Here is a 20092-nt window from a genome sequence, read left to right on the forward strand (position 1 = left end):
TGCAATAAGTACACTTAGAATTGACTACATTTTCCCAGAAACATGCAGTGTTTATAAGAAAGTCTGGTACATATAGAGGAAATGACTGTGCCTTCTACAGGGGATGTGTCAAGCTCGCTCAATTGCATTAAGTACACTCAGACCTGCACAATATTTTTATCACAATAGTTTTATAAGACAATGTCTAGTGCATATGATGAGGAGTGTCCTATAGGTGGTTTATCAAGCTCACTCACCTGTGTAAAGTATACTTAATATCCAAAACATATTACTATGATTGTTTATACTTTAACAAGTAGTTTTGGTTCCATTGATAGTTTGCATTAGAACTTGCCTGTTTAGAGCTGAGGGCACGCTGAACATCAGCCTCCAGCTTGGCCATCTCTTGTAGACTCGAATCCACATGAGCAGGGACAAGCTCATTGGCACTGGTGTATTTCTGTTTCTCTCTTGTACTCAAAGCTGCCACTATCCTCAGCCTTGATTGTACTTCCTCTTGCATGATCTGTTGCTTTCGGATTTCTTCCTGGACCTTCTCAACTTTGACATCTACCACCACCTCAGAGCCAAGTTCATCTTTGATTTGTTGGAGCCAGGTTAAGGTCCGATTGACTTCAGTTTCAAAGTCTTTACTCTGCACGAACCTGTTCTCACACTCCACAATAAGCTCTCCAACAGATGACTGTAAGGACTGAAGCTCTTCCTGCCAAGAGGTCACCCGCTGTTTTGAAACCTCATGTGCAGCAGTATCCATGTGGGATACCAGGTTATCCATCTGCTCCATCAGTCGAGTGAGGTGAGAGCTGGCACCTTGAAGACTAGCAGCTAGGGCATGATAATTCTTCAGCCTCTCCTCAGCCGACTGTGTCTCGGCATTGACTTTCACCAGTTGCTCTTTGGTGGCTTTCAGCTCTGAGTCAACCTGCATAGCCATGGCTTGATGGTCCTCGAAAGATTCAAGAGTGTCGTCAAGGTGTTCTACCCTCTGTTCAATTAATCTTTTGAGTCCATTGTAAAGGCTAACCAGTTGCGTCATTTCTTCAGGCATCCAAGGTTGACCGGTGCTTCGGAATCCTTCTTTCTTTTGGTTAAGTTCACCGACAGCTTGCCCAAGATTGGTCAGCTCCTCCAGAAGGGCTTTGTAGTCAGCTTGAAGGCTTACAACTTCCTCAGTCTTAAGGCCGATTGGCTGCGTCCCCAAGCTGTGAAACTGTTCCTCAAGTTCTTTAAGTGCTTTGTGGGTAACATCAATGAAGGAGGCATATTCTTGTCGGGCAAGAATGGCTTGCTGTATTTTCTCCTGTTTCTCTTTAGCTAGTCCCAAGATATTATTGTACTGTTGAGGAAGAGCAATCAATTTCTCATCCAAGTAACAGTGGTCTACTTCATTGAGAGTGGGAAGTATCTCTTGACCTGTCCTTTGCACAGTTAGCAGGAGGTTCTCAAATTCCATAGCTTGATCCAATATCTGTTGGTATTTTGTAAGCTGTGAGCATAATTCTGCATCTCCGTTCATGAGGTTTATCTCTGGAAAGGTCACAATATCGGCTTGTTTCAACCATTGGCATATCTTCTCCAAATCTGCCTTAAAGTATTTTCTAGTCACCAACACTTTTTCCAGGTCCTGAAGCCTCTGGCTACACTTCTGCAGGGCAACCTCAAAGATACTTTGCAGTTCTTGGAGCTTATGAAGCATCTCTGTCTTCTCCTCTTCAGAAGCATCTTTCATCAGATCCCTGCCTTGTGACCACAGGGAGGTCAGCTCACTCTGGTAGGCTCTCAAACTGCTCTGGATGTTCCGGCATGTTCTCACCTGCTTTGAAAGGTCGTCAGGAAGAAGGGCTATGTACTCTTCTGCTTGTGCTTTCTTCTCATTCTGCTGGACCCAGGTAATCGCTTGATTCACAGCCAACAAGAACTGTGTTCTCTCGGTGAAAGCCTTGCTAAGGTGTTTCCTACGCTGAGCTACTTTGACGCTCAAGCACTCTACTTCTGCTTGCGTCTCTGAGATAAGCTGCTGCAGTCTTTGTCTTTCATTTAGCCCCAGATGTGCTAAAACTCTGTCTGCATCACCCATCGCCTGGGCCAGCAGAAGCTGCTTGGCTTCCAGCTCGCTGCATATACTGAGATGGTCAAAGAGGAAACTTTGCGCTAGCTCCGGTGGGGGACTCATCTTCATGGCTTCAGACAGAGTCGGCTGCTGCTCCTCGGCCCATTCACGAGCTTCCCTCAAACGGGCCTCGACTTGCCCCATGTCTTCAAGTGTCAAAATGGAGTCCTGGATCTTCCTCTCAATGAGGCTCTCTAGATGAGCCCATCGCTGCTCAAAGTGGCCTATCTGCTCCTTTACCAGCTCTTTGTCATCCAGGTTTAGATGGTACATTACTTTTTGCTTCTGCTCTTTGAGATCCTCAAGTGTGCTTTTCTTGTCTTTAAGAACAACTGAGAGCTTCCGAAGAGCCTCCAGATGATCAGATGAACTTTCAGCATCAGTTCTATAAAACATCAAAGAATAATACGTCTCAAAAGTTTCTAAGGCCCATTCAGACTGCACAATTTTAATTGTTGATCACAATAGTCACTGTGTAAGATTATGCGATTTTATCCAGATTAAATCTTGATGTGTGTTGGGTACCAAATACGTCAGACTAAAAGTTGTTTTGCGAGCAATCATCAGGTGACATCTACAATGTGTATTCTGTCATCAAGAAACCTAAAAAATTAAAAATCTCAATCAATTGTGTCCCACTGGTGTGAGTTTCACCCATGTATCTTGTGTGTGTGTTTTCAGAACAAAGTGCTAGATAAGTAGATTCATTCTGTGCTAGTAAGAGGCGCCTTTGGAGCTACAGAAGCGGATTCCCAATGACACTAAGTAGTAGTGATGGGTCGTTCATGATCGATTTGTTCATTTTGGAACTACGAGTCCTCTCAGGGAGTGATTCGTTCATCCGAAAGTGCGCACATTTGTGCAGGTAGTATCATTAATTTCAAGTCATCACAATGGCAGAAGCCAATCATATGCATTTAGAGCCGGAAAAAGAATTGATCCGCTCACCTCTCGAGTCCTCTATCGGGTCAGAGTCATTCATTCATCACGGGCCAATCATATGCGTTTAGAGCCGGAAAAAGTTTTGATCCATTCATCTCTCAAGCCCTCTATCGGGTCTGAGTCATTCGTTCATCACGGGCCAATCATATGCGTTTAGAGCCGGAAAAAGTTTTGATCCGTTCATCTCTCGAGTCCTCTATCGGGTCTGAGTCATTCGTTCATCACGGGCCAATCATACGCGTTTAGAGCCGGAAAAAGAATTGAACCGTTCATCTCTCGAGTCCTCGGGTTTGAGTCATTCTGTCACGTGATGAACGAACGATCATGGCTCCTATCGACTCAGACTGTGTACTTTGGTTAAGATTATATGTGACTGTCAGTGTAACGTGAATGAACCCCTGACATTTGAAGACATGAAGAGGTGAGCTAAGCAAAGAGACAACAATGCCTTCATAGACAAAAGAGCAGGTAAACATTGAATTATTATTTTCTCCTTCTTATATTCTATTTAAGACTTATTTGTCATGCAATCAACCTTTTGGGCTAGTTGTAGATGTGTTTGGAAGCAATTCGTAACATTTTAATAATATTTTGGCAAGTTGAACCAAATGAACGAAATGACTCGAAAAAAGATTTGTTCATCTTGATGAAAGAGACTCAAAGATCCGAGTCAGTAAAATGATCCGAACTTCCCATCACTACTAAGTAGACAGCCAGTTCCATTCACAGATACATTCTTATAACATTTCCAATGCCGAATTGAGTGATTTGCTATTTTATATGCTAATTCCAATTCTTACTGACCAGCAGGTAACTCGGCTATCAATCAACATCATAATATTTCTATTCTGCCATAGTAGTACCTCGACGACACCTTATACAGGCAATTTCTTGTACACCTAGCAGCACAGTTATTGCTCTTTCTGCATTTTAAAAGCTTTGTGCGTAAGATATTCTGTGCTTTTACGTGACAAAACCCATTGTGGATAACAGGAAAAAATTAAACGCGCTAGAGTTTCTGCATTGGCTTCAGTGTTCATGCCTTATGTTGTGCACTACATGAAAAGAAATGAACCTTGAATCTGACACCCATTTGTCGTTTACGAATCCCTAAGACACTCTACATCAAGCAAATCATGTTAAAATCTGGAAAAAAAAGGTGTAACTGAATGGGCTGAACTTAATTTACACTTACAATATGTCATTAAATAAGACTGACATAAGATCACAGTTACACTAAATCCTGCAAAATAGGTCTACCTGGCCAGGTTGTCCCATTCCTTTGACACCTGTTCAAAGAGGGCTTCCATGGCACTGATGCAGTCGTGATACTCTTTAGTCCTCTGCAGATCTTCTTCTCTTTGTGTTTGGAGTTTGTTGGCCTGATGACACAGTTCCAGCCATGCGTGACTCAGTCGGCCGATCTCTGTATGCTCAGGAGACTCCTTGCCTTCTGTCAGTTTACTCACAAGCTCTGTCATCTTGGTCAGAGTGCTTTGTCTGTTTTGAAGCTGTTGGCCAAACTCCTACAGGCAACAAATGCACAGAGGATGAGCCAATCATAAAAAGAGAAACAGCATGAGACATGAAAATGATTCTCTTATGTTAAAAATAAACCTCTCGGGTCACAACAAATTGTTCTAAAAATAAAAAGATCAGTTATCATAATCTATTATCAGCATGTAACTAGAGAAGTAAAGTTCGTAGACAAACTTTATGGTGGCTTGAGAAAGTATTTTTTAAGAAGTTTGAAGCAGTTGGTATAGAGAGATAACTACATAGAGGTTAGGTTAGCAGGTTTCTAGTATGGATTGGCATGTTTTTTGCTAGGTGGTTGCTAGGGTGTTCTGAGTGGTTGCTAAGTGTTGCTATGATATTCTGACTGATTGCTAAGGTGTTGCTCAGCGGTTGCTAGGGTGTTCTGAGTGTTTGCAAGAGCGTTGCTAGGCAGTTGCTAATGTGTACTAGGTAGTTGTTAAGATGTTGCTAGGTGGTTGCTAGGGTATTCTGAGTGGTTACTAGGTCGACCACTGAGTGGTTGCTAAGGCATTGCTAGGCAGTTGCTAGGTTGTTTTGAGGGGTTGCTAAGGCATTACTAGGGTGTTTTAGGTGGTTGCTAAAGTGTTGCTAGATGGTTGTTAGGGTGTTCTGAGTGTTTGCTAAGGTGTTGCTAAGGTGCTCTAGGTTGTTGCTAAGATGTTGCTAGACGATTGCTAGGGTGTTGTGAGTGGTTGCTAGGTCGTTGCAAAGGTGTTGCTAGGTGGTTGCTAGGGTGTTCTGAGTGTTTGCAAAGTGATTGCTAAGCAGTTGCTAAGGCATTGCTAGAAGGTTGCGAAGATGTTGCAAGGCGGTTGCTATTGTGTTCTGATGGTTGCTAGGCAGTTGCTATGGTGTTCTGAGTGGTTGCTAAGGCATTGCTAGGTGGTTGCTGAGATGTTGCTAGGTGATTGCTAGGGTGTTCTGAGTGGTTGCTAAGGCGTTTGCTGAGATGTTGCTAGGTGATTGCTAAGGTGTTTTGAGTGGTTGCTAAGGTGTTGCTAGGTGTTTGCTAAGGTCTTCTGGGTGGTTTCTAAGGTGTTGCTAGGTGCAGGGTTTGCTAGGTTGCAAGGTTTGCTAAGGTCTTCTGGGTGGTTTCTAAGGTGTTGCTAGGTGGTTGCTAAGGCGCTGGTAAGGTGTTCTGAGTGGTTACTAAGGCGTTGTTAGGCGGTTGCTAGGGTGTTTTAGGTGGTTGCTAAGGTGTTGTTAGACCATTGCTAAGGTGTTCTGAGTGGTTGCTAGGCAGTTGCTAGGGTGTTCTAGGTGGTTACTAAGGTGTTCTGAGTGGTTGCTAAGGTATTGCTAGGCAGTTGATAGCATAAATTAGCATGGTTCTAGTATGAATTAGCATGTCACTAGCATGTTTCTAGAATAAACTAGCATGAATTTAGTATGAATTAGCATGTTGCTAGTGTGTTTATAGTATGAATTAGCATGTTGCTAGTATGTCTAGTGTAAAGTCAATGGCAGATTTTTACAATGGAAGTCTATGGGATAGTTGCTAAGGTGCCGTAAATGGTTGCTAGGGTGTGGCAAGTAAGTTGAAAGGTCATCAGTGATTGGGAGAGCGGTAGTCTGAGGTAAATGAGAGTAACCCAGGCTGTTTCTCAATATGAGTTCTTGTCTGTACTTGCATTCTTGTGTCCTTGTGAAACGTCATCAACTGTCACCAAAGTACTGTTCCAAATCAAAGTTCACATTTTACCAAGTACAGATAAAGTTCCATCTCGAATGTACCGCTGGATCTCATCACTCCATTGTAGTTAAAACATGATATTTAATTCATCTTGTGAATATCTAACAGACAGTTTTTGGTCTTTTAAATCTATTATTTGTTCTCAGGTGTATTATTTTGGCAGTATTACTTTGTTACCTTTTGTAATTGTTGTACGCTGTTTGTATTTGTTTACTAAATTGTTTGACGTAATCCTTATTTCTTATCATGTATATACTTGTATAATTACCATTGTAGTTTATTAAATCTGATAATCAAAGACACATGTCTGTAAAATAACTAATTTTACTTCACATTTATATGGATTTGTGTTTACATTTTCTTAAATCAAAAATGTAGATTTATAATATTAATATAAAATTAATTACAGGGTCGTGTTTTTTATAATTAAATAATTTTATTGCTAATGTACAGTAAAACTGATGAATCCATGGTGAGGTAAATGACGTTATAAAGTACACTGCTGTTGCATTTGAAAAAGTACCCGACGTGTGTCCTCAGGAGTTTGTTCTTCCAAGTCTGAACTTGGCAAGTCTCAACTTCCAAGGACGCAAGTCCGAACTTTGCGTACTTGTATTTAAAAAACAACCCCTAAGTCTGTATGACAGAAAGTCTGGCACAAGGTTAAGAGGTCACAAAGTTTGGTCCAATGTTAAGTCAATAGGACTTTTCCAAATTGTCTGGGTCAGTTTTGGTAAACCCTAAGTTGGATCAGTTGGAAAAGATATAGCAAACTGAGTCAGAGCAGTTTGGAGGATCAGTGTTAGTTTGGTGGTTGTAGTATGAACGGTCTAGGAGGAGATGCTTATAGAAATTAGTCTCAGAAGAAAAAGAAGAAGAAGAAGAAGTTTAGCAAAACAGTATGTTGGCTTTCTCAAGCCACCATGATAGCGTATTCAGACATAATACATAGTTCTACATCCAATAAAAGACTTCTATTTACCCTGGCTTGATCAAGCATGTTTTGAGCAATCTTGGTCTCCAGCTCAGCGGGTCTTCTGGAGAGACTTTGCAGCTGCTGCTCCATGTCCTGAAAGAGTGTCGAGAGTTCCTGCTTTTGCTCTTTGATCTCCCTCCAGCTATCTGACAGCTCTTGAGAAGTGCTCATCCTCTCCTCAATCTGTAGAATTGACAATATTACTCACATTATTATTACGTTTTTACATCCCGAAGCAGTAATCACTATTAGCCTGAGTCATCAAACTCACCATTGTTTTGGTCTGCTGTATTTTGGCAGCTGTGGCTCTCACAGACTCATCAGATAAATCACACACTGAACAAACCAGATCTAGGTACGTGCTGGCCTGCTCCTGTAGGGCCCTGAAGTGTTTCACCTGTGGAGTAAAGCGTTAAAATGTAAATAAATATAATTACGAACAAATGGAAAAACAAATGTTTAATTACAAAAATTATTCACCCTCCTGTGAATTTGTTTTCTTTTTCAAATATTTCCCAAATTATGATTAAATCAAGCACCTCAGTGCTATGCGTTGACGCACCAACCACTAGGCTATTGGCGTCGACTAAGGTCACTTTTTAACATTAAGTTATGATTGCCTCTTGTTACAGCTATGAAATAGTTTAATAACAAGCAGAAAATGTTCATGTTCATCACCACATTTAAATGGTCTATACAAGAACTTGCCCAACTAACCCTCTGGGGTCTGAGGTGATTGGGGCTCCTAAGATGTTTTGACATGCCCTGACATTCGTGGTTATTTCAGCCACTTATTACATATTCAAGAGTTCGCCCCCTAGCTGAAGATTGATTATAAAGCGCGTTTGGCATGCTGTCCCGGGAGAGAGCCCTGAGCTCGTGAGATGCGGGAAATAGCCAATGAAACTCCCGCAAGTAAACAAACCGGCAGACACAAAATGTCGCTTTTGACTATGAAGGGACGACTGCGCTGGCTGATTGTATCCCTGCTCATAGTATACTATATAGTTTGTATACATCACTTTACACCAGGGGTCTCAAACTCGCGGCCCGCGGGCCATTTGCGGCCCTCAGTGCAATATTTTGTGGCCCGCGCCGACCGCTGTACACTGACAGAATCAGCGGAGCGGGGAGAGAGAGCGCTCCCCGCTCCGCTGATTCTATCCGTACACAGCGGTCACTGGCATTCCCCGCCCGCCATGTAAACAAAGGGGTGGGGATGCCGGTGACGTCTTCACGTACCCCGCCCCTTTGTTAGACGCTGTGACGGGCGGGAAATGTTAACTCGCGCCGGCCAGAACCAAGGTAAGCTGTTCCCGCCCCTGCCTGCCACTTAGCTACAGCCTGCATTATATATATCATAGGTAGATACAAACTGGTACAGACTGATGTGACTGGAGTGGGGTGGGGGTGTTTTATTTATACATATATACGCCTTTTTTTTACGTGAGGGAATGGAAGTTTTGAGTGAGTTCCCCCACTTTTTTCCCTAGGACTTCAATAAGTCAAAGTACAGGTCTAGACTTAATGATGATCATCTTCAAGCCATACTGAGTGTCTCAACTGCTTCCGCTCTAAAGCCAAATGTGGTTCACATTTGTGAGAAGAAGCGCTGTCAAGTCTCTGGCAGTAAGGAGTAGGCAAAAGATGTCATGTTCAGAATAACTGTTCATAATCTTCACTCAATGTTCTATTACTGTTCAGGACACTTCATGTTCAGAAGAAATAATTAAAACTGTTAATAATGACATTTGAGGACTTTTTTTTTGTGAAATCCCTTATGCGGCCCAGCCTCACCCAGACTTTGCCTCCTGCGGCCCCCAGGTAAATTGAGTTTGAGACCCCTGCTTTAGACAAACTACATTTCGAGAATGAAGTGCGGCTGCAGTTGGAAAACAATGTTTTAATGCATTGCAAACAGCGAAGGGACATTGCAAGCCACTTCAGAAGAAGGCATGAATTAATTTAGCTAAATTCTGGAAATATTAACAACGATCTATCATGTAATGTTTTCCCCTCTCTCGCTCTGTTGGTAAAGTACTGTCAACGAATATTTTTCCTCCACATAAAGCTGGATTAGTCCAAAAAGGCGCAGTACCTTTTGCGGTGGGGTCTATTTTAGTTCGGATCATATTCCCACCACAAACGAATCGCTCCAGGGTTCGTTTGAAAACGTACCGAGACCACCTCTTCAGGTAGGTCTTTTTTGGACTCCTTTTGGTGCGCACTTAAGTGCGATTGCTGTACATTCCACCTGCCCAAACAAACCGCACCAAGAAGGAAAACTAAGGGTGCTTTCTTTCTTAGTTTTTTTTTAAAAGGGGAGGGGCTATTCTTTTCCACTCTGTCTTCATGTTTCAGTTCAAATTATGTCACACATCGAACAAAAATGCACATTTTCAAATAACTTCACTGGACCTTTAAAAACACACTTAATTGATTTTGAATTAAACAAAAATAATTTAAATGTTATAGGCGATAACCCTGTGAAATACTTTAACTAAACCCAAAGAGATTGTTGAATACTCTCAGAATAAATACTGTCAGAAAGTGCATCTGGACTAATTTAGTTTTGACGTCCACCAGAAATCAATTTTTTGGTGAACATCTGTGCATGTCATGTCAAAAAAAGTTTGCCCTCATAATCTTTAACTAAAATTTGAAAATGCACTTTCTGTTTGTTTTTAGTTCAATTCTCAAATTAGGTCTGTCTGAGGTATTGGGCGGAGCTAACACACTTAGCCACGCCCCTCTAACTGTCAGTTTTGACAACAAACTGAAATGGTGAGGGGGAGGAGTCGGTTTTAATAACTCTCCCCAAACCCTTTTCCCTATCTTTATGAATGAAATGCCTACTTTACTACATCCAATCAGCTCTAAGTAGAAATAAAACAAGCCACACCCACTGTTTTCTCATGTAATATTCCGTTTATCTATTGCATCACAATAAAAAAAAAAACGGTTGCAGCTTCCAGTTCATGCGAACTTTAAAGGAAATGCTACAATTTGGCAGGAGTGGCTCTCGACGGGTCTGACAGATAATGTTTTATCCGTCTGAACTTTGACATTTACCTGTTTCAGAGCCTCCTGCAGACCATAGGGAGTTTGCGGCTGCATCTGAATCTCCTCTTTAACAGTGGAGAGCCATGTCTGACACTGCTGGAGGGTGTCCTGATGGCTGACGTGCTTCTGGAGCTCACGGTCCAGACTCTGATACACCTGAAGAGACAAAGGGCAAACATTACTCTGGATTATGTGACAAAGGGTAAACATTAGACGATGAAATAAATGAGATGCGATTACTGATAGCGGACCGTTTTCACAAGACGGTGATCATGTATTTAACGATCATCAGCTTCTTAAATCCGCTTAAGTTTTTTTTTTAACAACTATTTTTATTTTAAACATTGTCATACAAATTGACAAAGGTTTCAAATTTACAGTTTAGCAAAAATGAATAAATAATAACAAAATAAAACAAGAATAATATATAAACTCAAAATAATGTAATACACTTTGAAAGAAAAATATACATATATATATTAAATAATACAACAATAAAGTTTTTAATATTAGATTTTTTAAAAGCGTATGTACATCTATAAAGCTACATTTTATATTATATCATATCGCATCAAATTACAAAAACAACAGCTAAGTCTTATGTGAGGTGTTTGTAACGCAGCGTCTATTGGCAGGACAATACTTTTGACTCTGTACTCTCTTTGTTCTTGCCTTCTCATGCATTTCTTTTTACTTTTTCTGAAAGGCGTTGATAAGATTAGTAGTAGTAGTATACTTTATAGCTCTTGAAAGCAAATTTGTTTTGAACACCATGCTGCTGCAGTTAGAGAAAAAATATTAATAACACAATAAAATAAATCAAAATAAACCCCCTGATACTGGTACAAAGGAATTCTTATATCGTTTTAACCTACACTTTGGGACTCTATGGGCTCTATTTTGAAGATCCATGTGCAAAGTTCAAAGTGCAGGGTGCAAAAACATTAAGTGGGTGTCTGAATCCACTTTCACTATTTTAAGGACAGAAAAATCCGCTTTGCGCAGTGGCGCATGGTCTAACAGGGTTGAGCTTATTCTCCTAATGATTTACAGGTGAGTTTTGACAATAAACCAATCAGAGTCTCATCTCCCATTCCCTTTAAGAGTTTAAGATTGCAGAAGAATGGTTTGACTAGAAATGTACAGTGCTCGCCATGATACTGATTTCTTTTTCATTCGGCAGAACTACAGTTTGAACCGCTGTAGTCAAAATACCATTCCTTACGAAACCAACTAGCCGAACCAACACTGATTGATGAAGCCCGACAGCTGACCATTGGCTTTATGTGCCCCGGCCCTTACTTTACCCAACTATCCCAACATCCGTTATTAAGAAAATGTTAAAAGAATCCATGAGATGTTTATAAGCAAGAGTGCTTACACGCTGCGCTGTGCTGCAGATAGCTGAATAACTGTCTCTGGTTCCCTGCTGGTGGGCCTGGATCTGCTGACTGATCTTGGCCTGGACTTGCTCTGTGCAGCCACTGACGAGACGGTCACCTTTGTCCTTCAGACTGCTCAAACGTTCCTCAAATCCAGCAATCTCCTCCATTATTGCCTGAGAAGAAGATCAAATCATGTTTTTAAAAAAATATCTGGACGCTGTAACTAGAGACATTCATCCTGAAACCAAAATAAAAGTCTTTAGGTTGTTAGTATAGTCTTTAAAGGGATAGTTCACCCCAAAAATGTAATTATCTAATCATTTACTCTCCCTCACGTGGTTTTAAACCTGAATTTCTTTCTTCGGCTAAACACAAAAGAAGATATTTTGAAGAATGCTGGTTTCCCATCAACTTCCATTGTAGAAAAACATTACTGTGAAAGTAAATGAGAGCCAGCTACTAGCATTAATCAAAGTATCTTCTCTAGTGTTCAACAGAAGAACAAAACTCACATGTTGTGAATTCTGACCAAGTGAAAGGATGTGTAAATGATGGGTGAAATATCCCTTTAAGTTTATCTATAAGCTAGTGTGTTCAAAAACAAAGACATAATTCTGATTTAGTAGATATATGCATTCAACACTTGCAGGTTGTCATACAGCATTCATACAGGGTTTGCCTAAACTATTGCATTTGTTTTCTAGAAAATAATAAACGATGGCCGACAGAGTCTTGATCTGTTCTCCACCACGTTTATTATTTGTAACTTTGCAGGGATGAACTTTAAAAAGCTGGGATGCTGAAAAGCACATTGTACATGTACACTTACCTGTCTACGGCAAGCCTGAGGGGGAAAATGCATCGCACACACAAACACAGTAAGGAACCAGGCAACAATGCATCCACAATGAAGTCTGTTACACATCAACACACTTTTTTATATGATGAACGGCAAATATGGGAACAATATATAGGGGATAAACAATTCAGAGTATGTAAATATGCCTAATCAAAATTATGCTTTAAAGCACAAGTGTCAAACTCAGTCCCAAAAGGGCCGCAGCTCTGCACAGTTTAGTTCCAACCCTAATTAAACACACCTGATCAAACTAATTCTCCTCCTTCAGGCTTGTTTGAAACCTACAGATAAGTGTGTTGGAGCAGGGTTGGAACTAAACTGTGCAGGGCTTCGGCCCTCCAGGAATTGAGTTTGACACCCCTGCTTTAAAGGAATAGTCCACCCAAAAATAAAATGCCTACATAATCTGTCAGACATACACATTCAGAGTAATTTTACATTTTATATTTTTTAATTTGTAATTTATAAAGTAAAATATTTACAAATTTTAAACTCTAAAAGGATTTTTTCTAAGGAGCCAGTTGGGTCAGCAGAAAAGATTTATATTTCCCTCATCAAAAAAAAAAAATCTAGTTTCTAAATTAGCCATTTCTTTGCCACATTTTAAAAATTAATGTGTCAAATCAAGCAAACTCTAGTCATATACATACACAACTTTTAATAACAACAACAACAAAAAAACAAATGCACAAGTTTTAAAAACTGTAACAACCTAAATGTATGCACCACAGGCCTTCCAGGGCAACAGGAAACTATAAATACATAGAGAACCTTTAGATAAATATTATTGTAAGGAAGATAATTTAAATATATTGTTAAATAAAGTAAATAAATATAATCAAAGTTTAACTGAGGTGTAGAATTGGTGATTGGATAGGTGTCGGCATAATTTGCGCAAAATGATTAAACACATATGAGTGCTTGTGACGAATAATCGTATACTTTAAGTCCAAAAATAAAAAATGAGATAACCATGTGACATAACTTGTATGTGTGAACTTTTTGGGGAAACGGTTTGGGGATATTTTCACACCACCAAGAGTCTGCATTTTAAACATTAAAATAGCGTCACGCGGGGAAAAAAAAAAGACTTTTATGTCCACTAAGAAGAATAGAGATGCCGCTTGCTGTCATGTCCGCTTCAGACATTTAAAGGTAAAACCTCTGCAAAAAAGGAGAGCCGACATGACAAAAGAAAGGACAGAGTAAGGCTATGAGGGATGCTGGGAAACCTTATTTGAATGAAAGAGGAAAACAAAAATCAGGGAAAAATCCTCCAAAAGAGGCGAGTGGAAGTGACGTGAAGTGATCGTGAGTGGAAGTGACGTATATGTGACGTGATCTCTCTCTCTCTCTATCTCTCTCTCTCTCTCTCTCTCTCTGAATGCACTGAGGAATGCTAAACAGTACATAAACAGTTAACCTATCAAGAAAAAAAAACACATACCATGTATAATAAACTGCTGCACCAATGCATATTTCCTGCCAGTCTTTTGTAAACCACAGAAACCAGAGTTTATTTGTTTATATATTTATTTATATTGTGAGATGGCAGAGCACAAGAACAGTTTGAAGTAGTATACACTGGTGCGCCGCGCCAGAGACTATGCCCATTATGATAAAGATTTATTTATTATTTATTGTTAATAATTGATTGTTATTGTTTGTACTGTAAGAATGTCTATGTATTGTACATTGTTCATACTATATGTTCTGTTTACATAATAATAATAATAATAAACTTATAAGAAATGCTTTATATTAACCTGAGGTTTCTGTTACTGTATCAAATCTAAGATAAAGAAACCAGATCTTTAGTGGTTTAAAGTGACATGATGAATTGGAGTTACACTTTTATTTCACACTAACAGGACATACAGTATCCCCTTTTTCCACATTTGAGAAATATAAAGCACAATAATGTTTGATTTTTAATAGTAATACTGAAAATATGTATCTCCATATAATTGAGAAGCTTTTGGTATCCATCTTTAAGTGAAATAAAATTTTAAAAAACTGTTATATAATGTTCACAATCCAAATGAAAATAATTGTATTACTCAAAATGCAAAATTAAGTATAGACTTGTATGGATCTTTGTCTCAAGGCCACTTATAACACAATATTCAGTGAATTTAAGACTTTCAAGGCCTAAAATTGAGTTTTTGAAGACTTTTTAAAGATTTTTAAGACACTGCAATGTGTCCTACGTAAAGAATCAGAGGTCATCCAAGACCTTAAAACGCACATTCGGCAGCTGCCCCAAAACTGTGATTTGAATTTATAATAAAAATATTAAAAAACCCATTGATCCACTTGATAAAACCTGCATTAAAATGCTGGTGGTGTATGAGTTTAAAAAACTCCACTACTTTACATCATTATGCAACATAGAAGATGCATAACATGTTTCTGCATAAACAAATCTTTTATCTCACAGAAAAACTCTTATACAAAGAGAATGGCTTGAGGCTGAGTACATTTTTGAGTAACTTTCATTTTTGGGTGAACTGTTCATTTAATGTCAAACAAACTGCTGCATCGTAAACACGAAGACTGCTTCAGCTTAGAGACTTGATAGCAAAGAGCATCTGCAAATCTGCACAGAGCACAAAACCTACCAATCCCATTACAATTATACGCCCAATACTGAGTTTTAATGCAGAAAAAACATTTATAATATTGGCAGACTAATAATATTTGGTCACACTTTACAATAAGGTTCATTAGTTAATGTTAATTAATGCGTTTACTAACATGAACAAACAATGAACAATACATTTACTACAGTTTTTATTCATGTTAGTAATAGTTAATGAAAATACAGTAGTTCATTGTTAGTTCATGTTAACTCATGGTGCATTAACTAATGTTAACAAGCATGAGTTCGGATGTTAATAATGCGTTAGTAAATGTTCAATTATGATTAATAAATGCTGTACAAGTGTTCTTCATGATTAGTTCATGTTAGTAAATGCATTAACTAATGAACCTTATTGTAAAGTGTTACCTAATATTTAATATTAAAAATGTTCATGTTCACTTATAAGTGTTTTTAATATTCCCTGTGGCTGTCATGAGTCTCATACCCTTTAGCTGAACGACTCTGACTGGTAGAGATGTGATATAAACAAAACACTATTAGCTATTTTTTAAAAGGGGAGGAGCTACTTGACATGTCCCACCCCCAATCTACACATTAGGCTAAAATGAAAACACACTGTGAACAAAGTTGCACATTTCAAGGCACTCCAGGGGAATTTTAGTTGCTATAATAACAGAACACAAACCTTGTGTCTGGCTAGCTGTTGTGTGGCCATCTCCAGGTTGCCACTTTGCATTGAATCAGAGGTGACGAGTCTGCCTGACATCTGTAACAGCCATTTCTCTACTTCCTGCAGTTCACTGTTATAGTCCTCATGCTCCCTCACGCTCTCTGTCAAACTCTGAACATGAACCTACAACAGAACGATATTAGTCCAGCAATAATGCATAAAGAACAAGTACAGGTAGTGTTGATATGTCAGTACCTTGGCATCAGCACATAAGTCTTGATAGTCAGTTTTCAGCTTGCCGATGTTCTCGCTGATGGACGGGTCCCGGATGGTTTCAAGAAGAGCATCTACTTTCTCGATTACTGATTTGACGGCTGACTCGTGGGACTGGATGGTTTGCTGGATTGTCTAGATGGAGATGTAAAAAGCATGTATTGCCGTCAGCTTAGTCTCTGATTTATTAGAGGTCGCCACAGCGGAAAGAACCGCAAACTATTCCGGCATGTGTTTTACGCAGCCGATGGCACTCCAGCCGCAACCCAGTACTGGAAAACACCCACACACTCTCACATTTACACACACACACTCATATACAACTGCCAATTAAGTTTATTCACCTATAGCGCATGTGTTTGGACTTTTGGGGGAAACTGGAGCACCAGGAGGAAACCCACGCCAAAACGGGGAGAACATGCACACTCCACACAGAAACGCCAACTTACCCAGCTGGGTCTCAAACCTGCAACCTTCTTGCTGTGAGGTGACAGGGGAAACCACTGAGATATATTTTAAGCTTTAGAAATGTCATTTTTCAAAACAAAGTTGCATATTTACACAAGTTAAACCGTGTCCTAAATGCATGATGCAGCAAATCTTCTGCAATATTTCTGTTCTCACTGAATGGGAAATTTTGAGCATAGCAAGACAACCAAAATATTTGTAAGTAGTTTTGGATTAATGAGGCTGAATTGACAGAAAAAGTATAATATTATACTTTTATATTTATTATATAATAATTATAATATTATAATATTATTTATGACATTATAAATTAATAGTATTATTCAGATAATGCTATTATAGTATTTATAAATACCTTTTACATTTTATTATTTATTTGTTTGCAGTTTTTTTTTCCTTTAAATATAAAATTTTAAGATTTTTATAATTTGCTTTTATGACTTTTAGATTTGATTCACTTTTATTTCAGTTTTAAATTAATTGTTAATTTAAAATTTTTATTTGCGTCTTGTGCATGTGTGATTTTGTGTTTAATATTCACTGTATATTTCATTGTAGTGCAGATTCATTTCAAATAGTAAAAGCGATTTTAATAGTGTTAGCTATTAATAGCGTCTGAAAAAATGTCATGGTTTGATTACCACTTAAACAAAGATGACCATAGAAAAGGTTTGATTTAGCACGATGTTTCTGATTATTCTTTACCCACTAAATTTACACAAAAAATTATCTTTGTACAATATAAAAAGGGGGCAGCACGGTGGCATAGTGGTTAGCTCAATCGCCTCATAGCAAGAAGCAGGCACGTGCACACATAGGGCTCAACCTGTGCAGTGCACATGCCCTTTTTAGTCTTGGATAGAAAGTGCCCTTCCTAAATTATCAAAAGCGCCCCCGCGGCGCAACACACCCTCGGTCCCGCCCTTCAGTAGGCGCGCGACAACACACCTGATCAGAAAGCGCGCGACAACACCGCTCTTTAGTACGCTCGCGACAACACCACCCACCCCCATAACCCGTTTCCCCCACAAGTCCAAAGACATGCACTATAGGTGAAATGGGTAAGCTAAATTGTCTGTAGTGTATGTGTGTGAATGAATGAGTGTGTTTGGATGTCTCCCAGTGATGGGTTGCGGCCAGAGGGGCATCCACTGCATAAAACATATTCTGGATGAGTCGGCGGTTCATTCCGCTGTGGCGACCCCAAATTAATATAGGGACTAAACCAAAAAGAAAATGAATGAATGAATGTAAAAAATGGTAGGTTCCACACAATTCCCTCATGTTGTCCCAAAACAAACCGATTAAATTAAATCAATTAAGTAAATTTTTTTACTAATTTAAGTGGATTTATCATAAAACAATTAAGTTGTCCCTCAAAAAACTGAAGAATTTTGTTTGTTCAACTCATTAAATAAGTAGTTTGAACAAGCACCAAAAGTAATTACTTGAGTGTAACTTAGGCCCAATCCCAATTCTACCTCTTAGCCCTTCCCCTAACCCCTTGATTTGCGCGTTTACGTGTGAATGGGTTGGGGTTTCCTAATTCTCTTTAGCGTGAAGGTGTAGGGCTAAGGAGAAGGGCTAGATAGCCCTTGAAACTGAGATTTTTCAGGACCACACTCCAAACCAAGGGGTAAGAAAATTTCCCAGAATACACCAGCCACAACAGCAGCATGGCTGCACACGGAAGCCAGGAGATGCACAAATTAGTATTTTTTATCATTATTATGCATTTTTACAACAAACAAGCATATGTTATAATATTTTCATAACCGCATTCATGTTTTACCGTCATGCTTTAAAAAAAAAACGCTAAAATAAAAACGCTAAATTTTGCTATCTATAATCCCTTATAACAACTCCTGTACAGCAGTCGCACAACATTCTGACACTCAATGACACTCAAATACCCTGTAAAAAAAGTCTGGTGACCTGGAATGACCTTTATACAGAATCTGGTATAATGTTAATGTTGTTTTTGGTGCGTTTACATAGATGAATATGGCCACTGTAATGCACAGTACAGTTTGATCTTATTGCCACATTAGATCATCATGATAACATAATACAGTATACGCCTTAAGTGATGTCCTGAAGATAAATACCAAACAATAATGCAACTGGAATAACTACAGCTTCAATCTTCAATCTCATATGTAGTAAGAGATCGCAATGACATATGATGATGTGTGCAGGTGTTGTAGTGCTGTCCCATTTTTAGGGGTAAATTTTAAAGCCCTTCCCCTTCACGCTCTGTTTCAAGGGCTAAGAGGAAGGGGTACAAAACTAGAATTGGGATTGGGCCTTAGTAATTGATTTCTTATCAGAACAGTGTATTACTCACCTTATATTTGGCCAACTGAGCCTTCTTTTGGTAGAGTTCGGCCTTTGGCTCCACAGGGGACGCCAGCAGTGATTTTGTCTCTGAAAGCCACTGTGTTTGAGTCTTATACTTGTCCAGGAAGTCTTTAGAGAGCTGTATGGATTTCTCGGTGGCGCTGATCTCGGATCGCAGAGCTCTGATCAGTGTCTCCAGCTGAGAGAGTCTGCTGTCCACCTCCTCCTTCAGCTGCTCTGCCTCGGGCTCCTCCAGGAACATCATGGCACGGTCCGTCTTTTCACGCATGGTCTTAAGGAAAGTGTGACCGAGCTCCATGTCGCCCTGCAGAGCCTGAGACATTAAAGAGGGCCTTTTATGCACTTTTATAAAGGGTTTAAACTGTTGTGTGTTGCAACAGTCGGTGAATCTACCCAGCATCTGATGCTAAAAATTAATTCATTATATATTTTATAATCACACTTGATAAAAAAAAAAAACACTTTGACTGGCATTCTCCCTTTGTACCTGTCATCCTATGTGGGAAAGTTCCAGCCATCACTGACAAGCATAGACATCCGCTATTATAGATTTACCTGCTGACGATAATGTCAGCGACTGAGAGGATTATATTATTTCCTGAGCCACTTCTTTTGACAACTTCAGTTTTTTCACAGAGATAACATTAATCCTGTTTTGAATCTGCCACTATGCTGACACATAGGCATGCTTGAACTCAAAATGCCCTGTGAAGAGCGGATGGAAAAGGCAAACGAAAGGAAACGCTCAAAGTATCAGGAGCTAATAAAGAAGTGCTGGGAAGAGGGCTGGAAGACCCACAGTCAGCCAGAGAGGTGGGTTGTGGAGGGCTTGCAGGGTGTTCACTCTGTAAAGTCTTCAACCAACTAGGCCTAACAGTAGCAGCTAAGGAGAGGGATATTAAGTCCGTTTGTGAAGCTACAGAGAAAGCCACAAGTTGGCTGTGGATAAAGAGGGCTGATCCGTGGGTGATGGCTACTGGGACACAAGCTGGGGTCTGATCAACCTCAGGTGGGTCACCTGGGCGAGGTGTGTCTGATGTTGAAAGACCCGAAACACCCAGTGACCGCTGGATACATCACTAACTATGCTTCCCATTTCTGAAGAGATGAGATTTTTATGTATTTGAAAAAATGACTGCTATGCTGTG

At 39.6% G+C, this 20092-nt stretch overlaps 1 protein-coding gene across 8 annotated transcripts in view; it reads right to left on the minus strand.

Moving 5' to 3' along the window:
• syne1b (spectrin repeat containing, nuclear envelope 1b) overlaps positions 1-20092 on the minus strand; it is a 367683-nt gene that overhangs the window by 156555 nt on the left and 191036 nt on the right. For all 8 annotated transcript variants that reach the window (XM_087289683.1, XM_087289682.1, XM_087289680.1 and 5 more), the window contains 9 exons: positions 18931-19257; positions 16098-16250; positions 15858-16025; positions 11705-11881; positions 10333-10479; positions 7532-7657; positions 7267-7443; positions 4313-4578; positions 335-2495 (listed from right to left, as the gene is read on the minus strand). In XM_087289683.1, coding sequence (XP_087145809.1) covers positions 335-2495; positions 4313-4578; positions 7267-7443; positions 7532-7657; positions 10333-10479; positions 11705-11881; positions 15858-16025; positions 16098-16250; positions 18931-19257 — 3702 coding nt within the window. The remainder of the gene's footprint in view (positions 1-334; positions 2496-4312; positions 4579-7266; positions 7444-7531; positions 7658-10332; positions 10480-11704; positions 11882-15857; positions 16026-16097; positions 16251-18930; positions 19258-20092) is intronic.

Source organism: Danio rerio, chromosome 17, assembly GCF_052040795.2.
Source record: "Danio rerio strain M-AB ecotype USA chromosome 17, GRCz13ab, whole genome shotgun sequence".
NCBI lineage: Eukaryota > Metazoa > Chordata > Actinopteri > Cypriniformes > Danionidae > Danio > Danio rerio.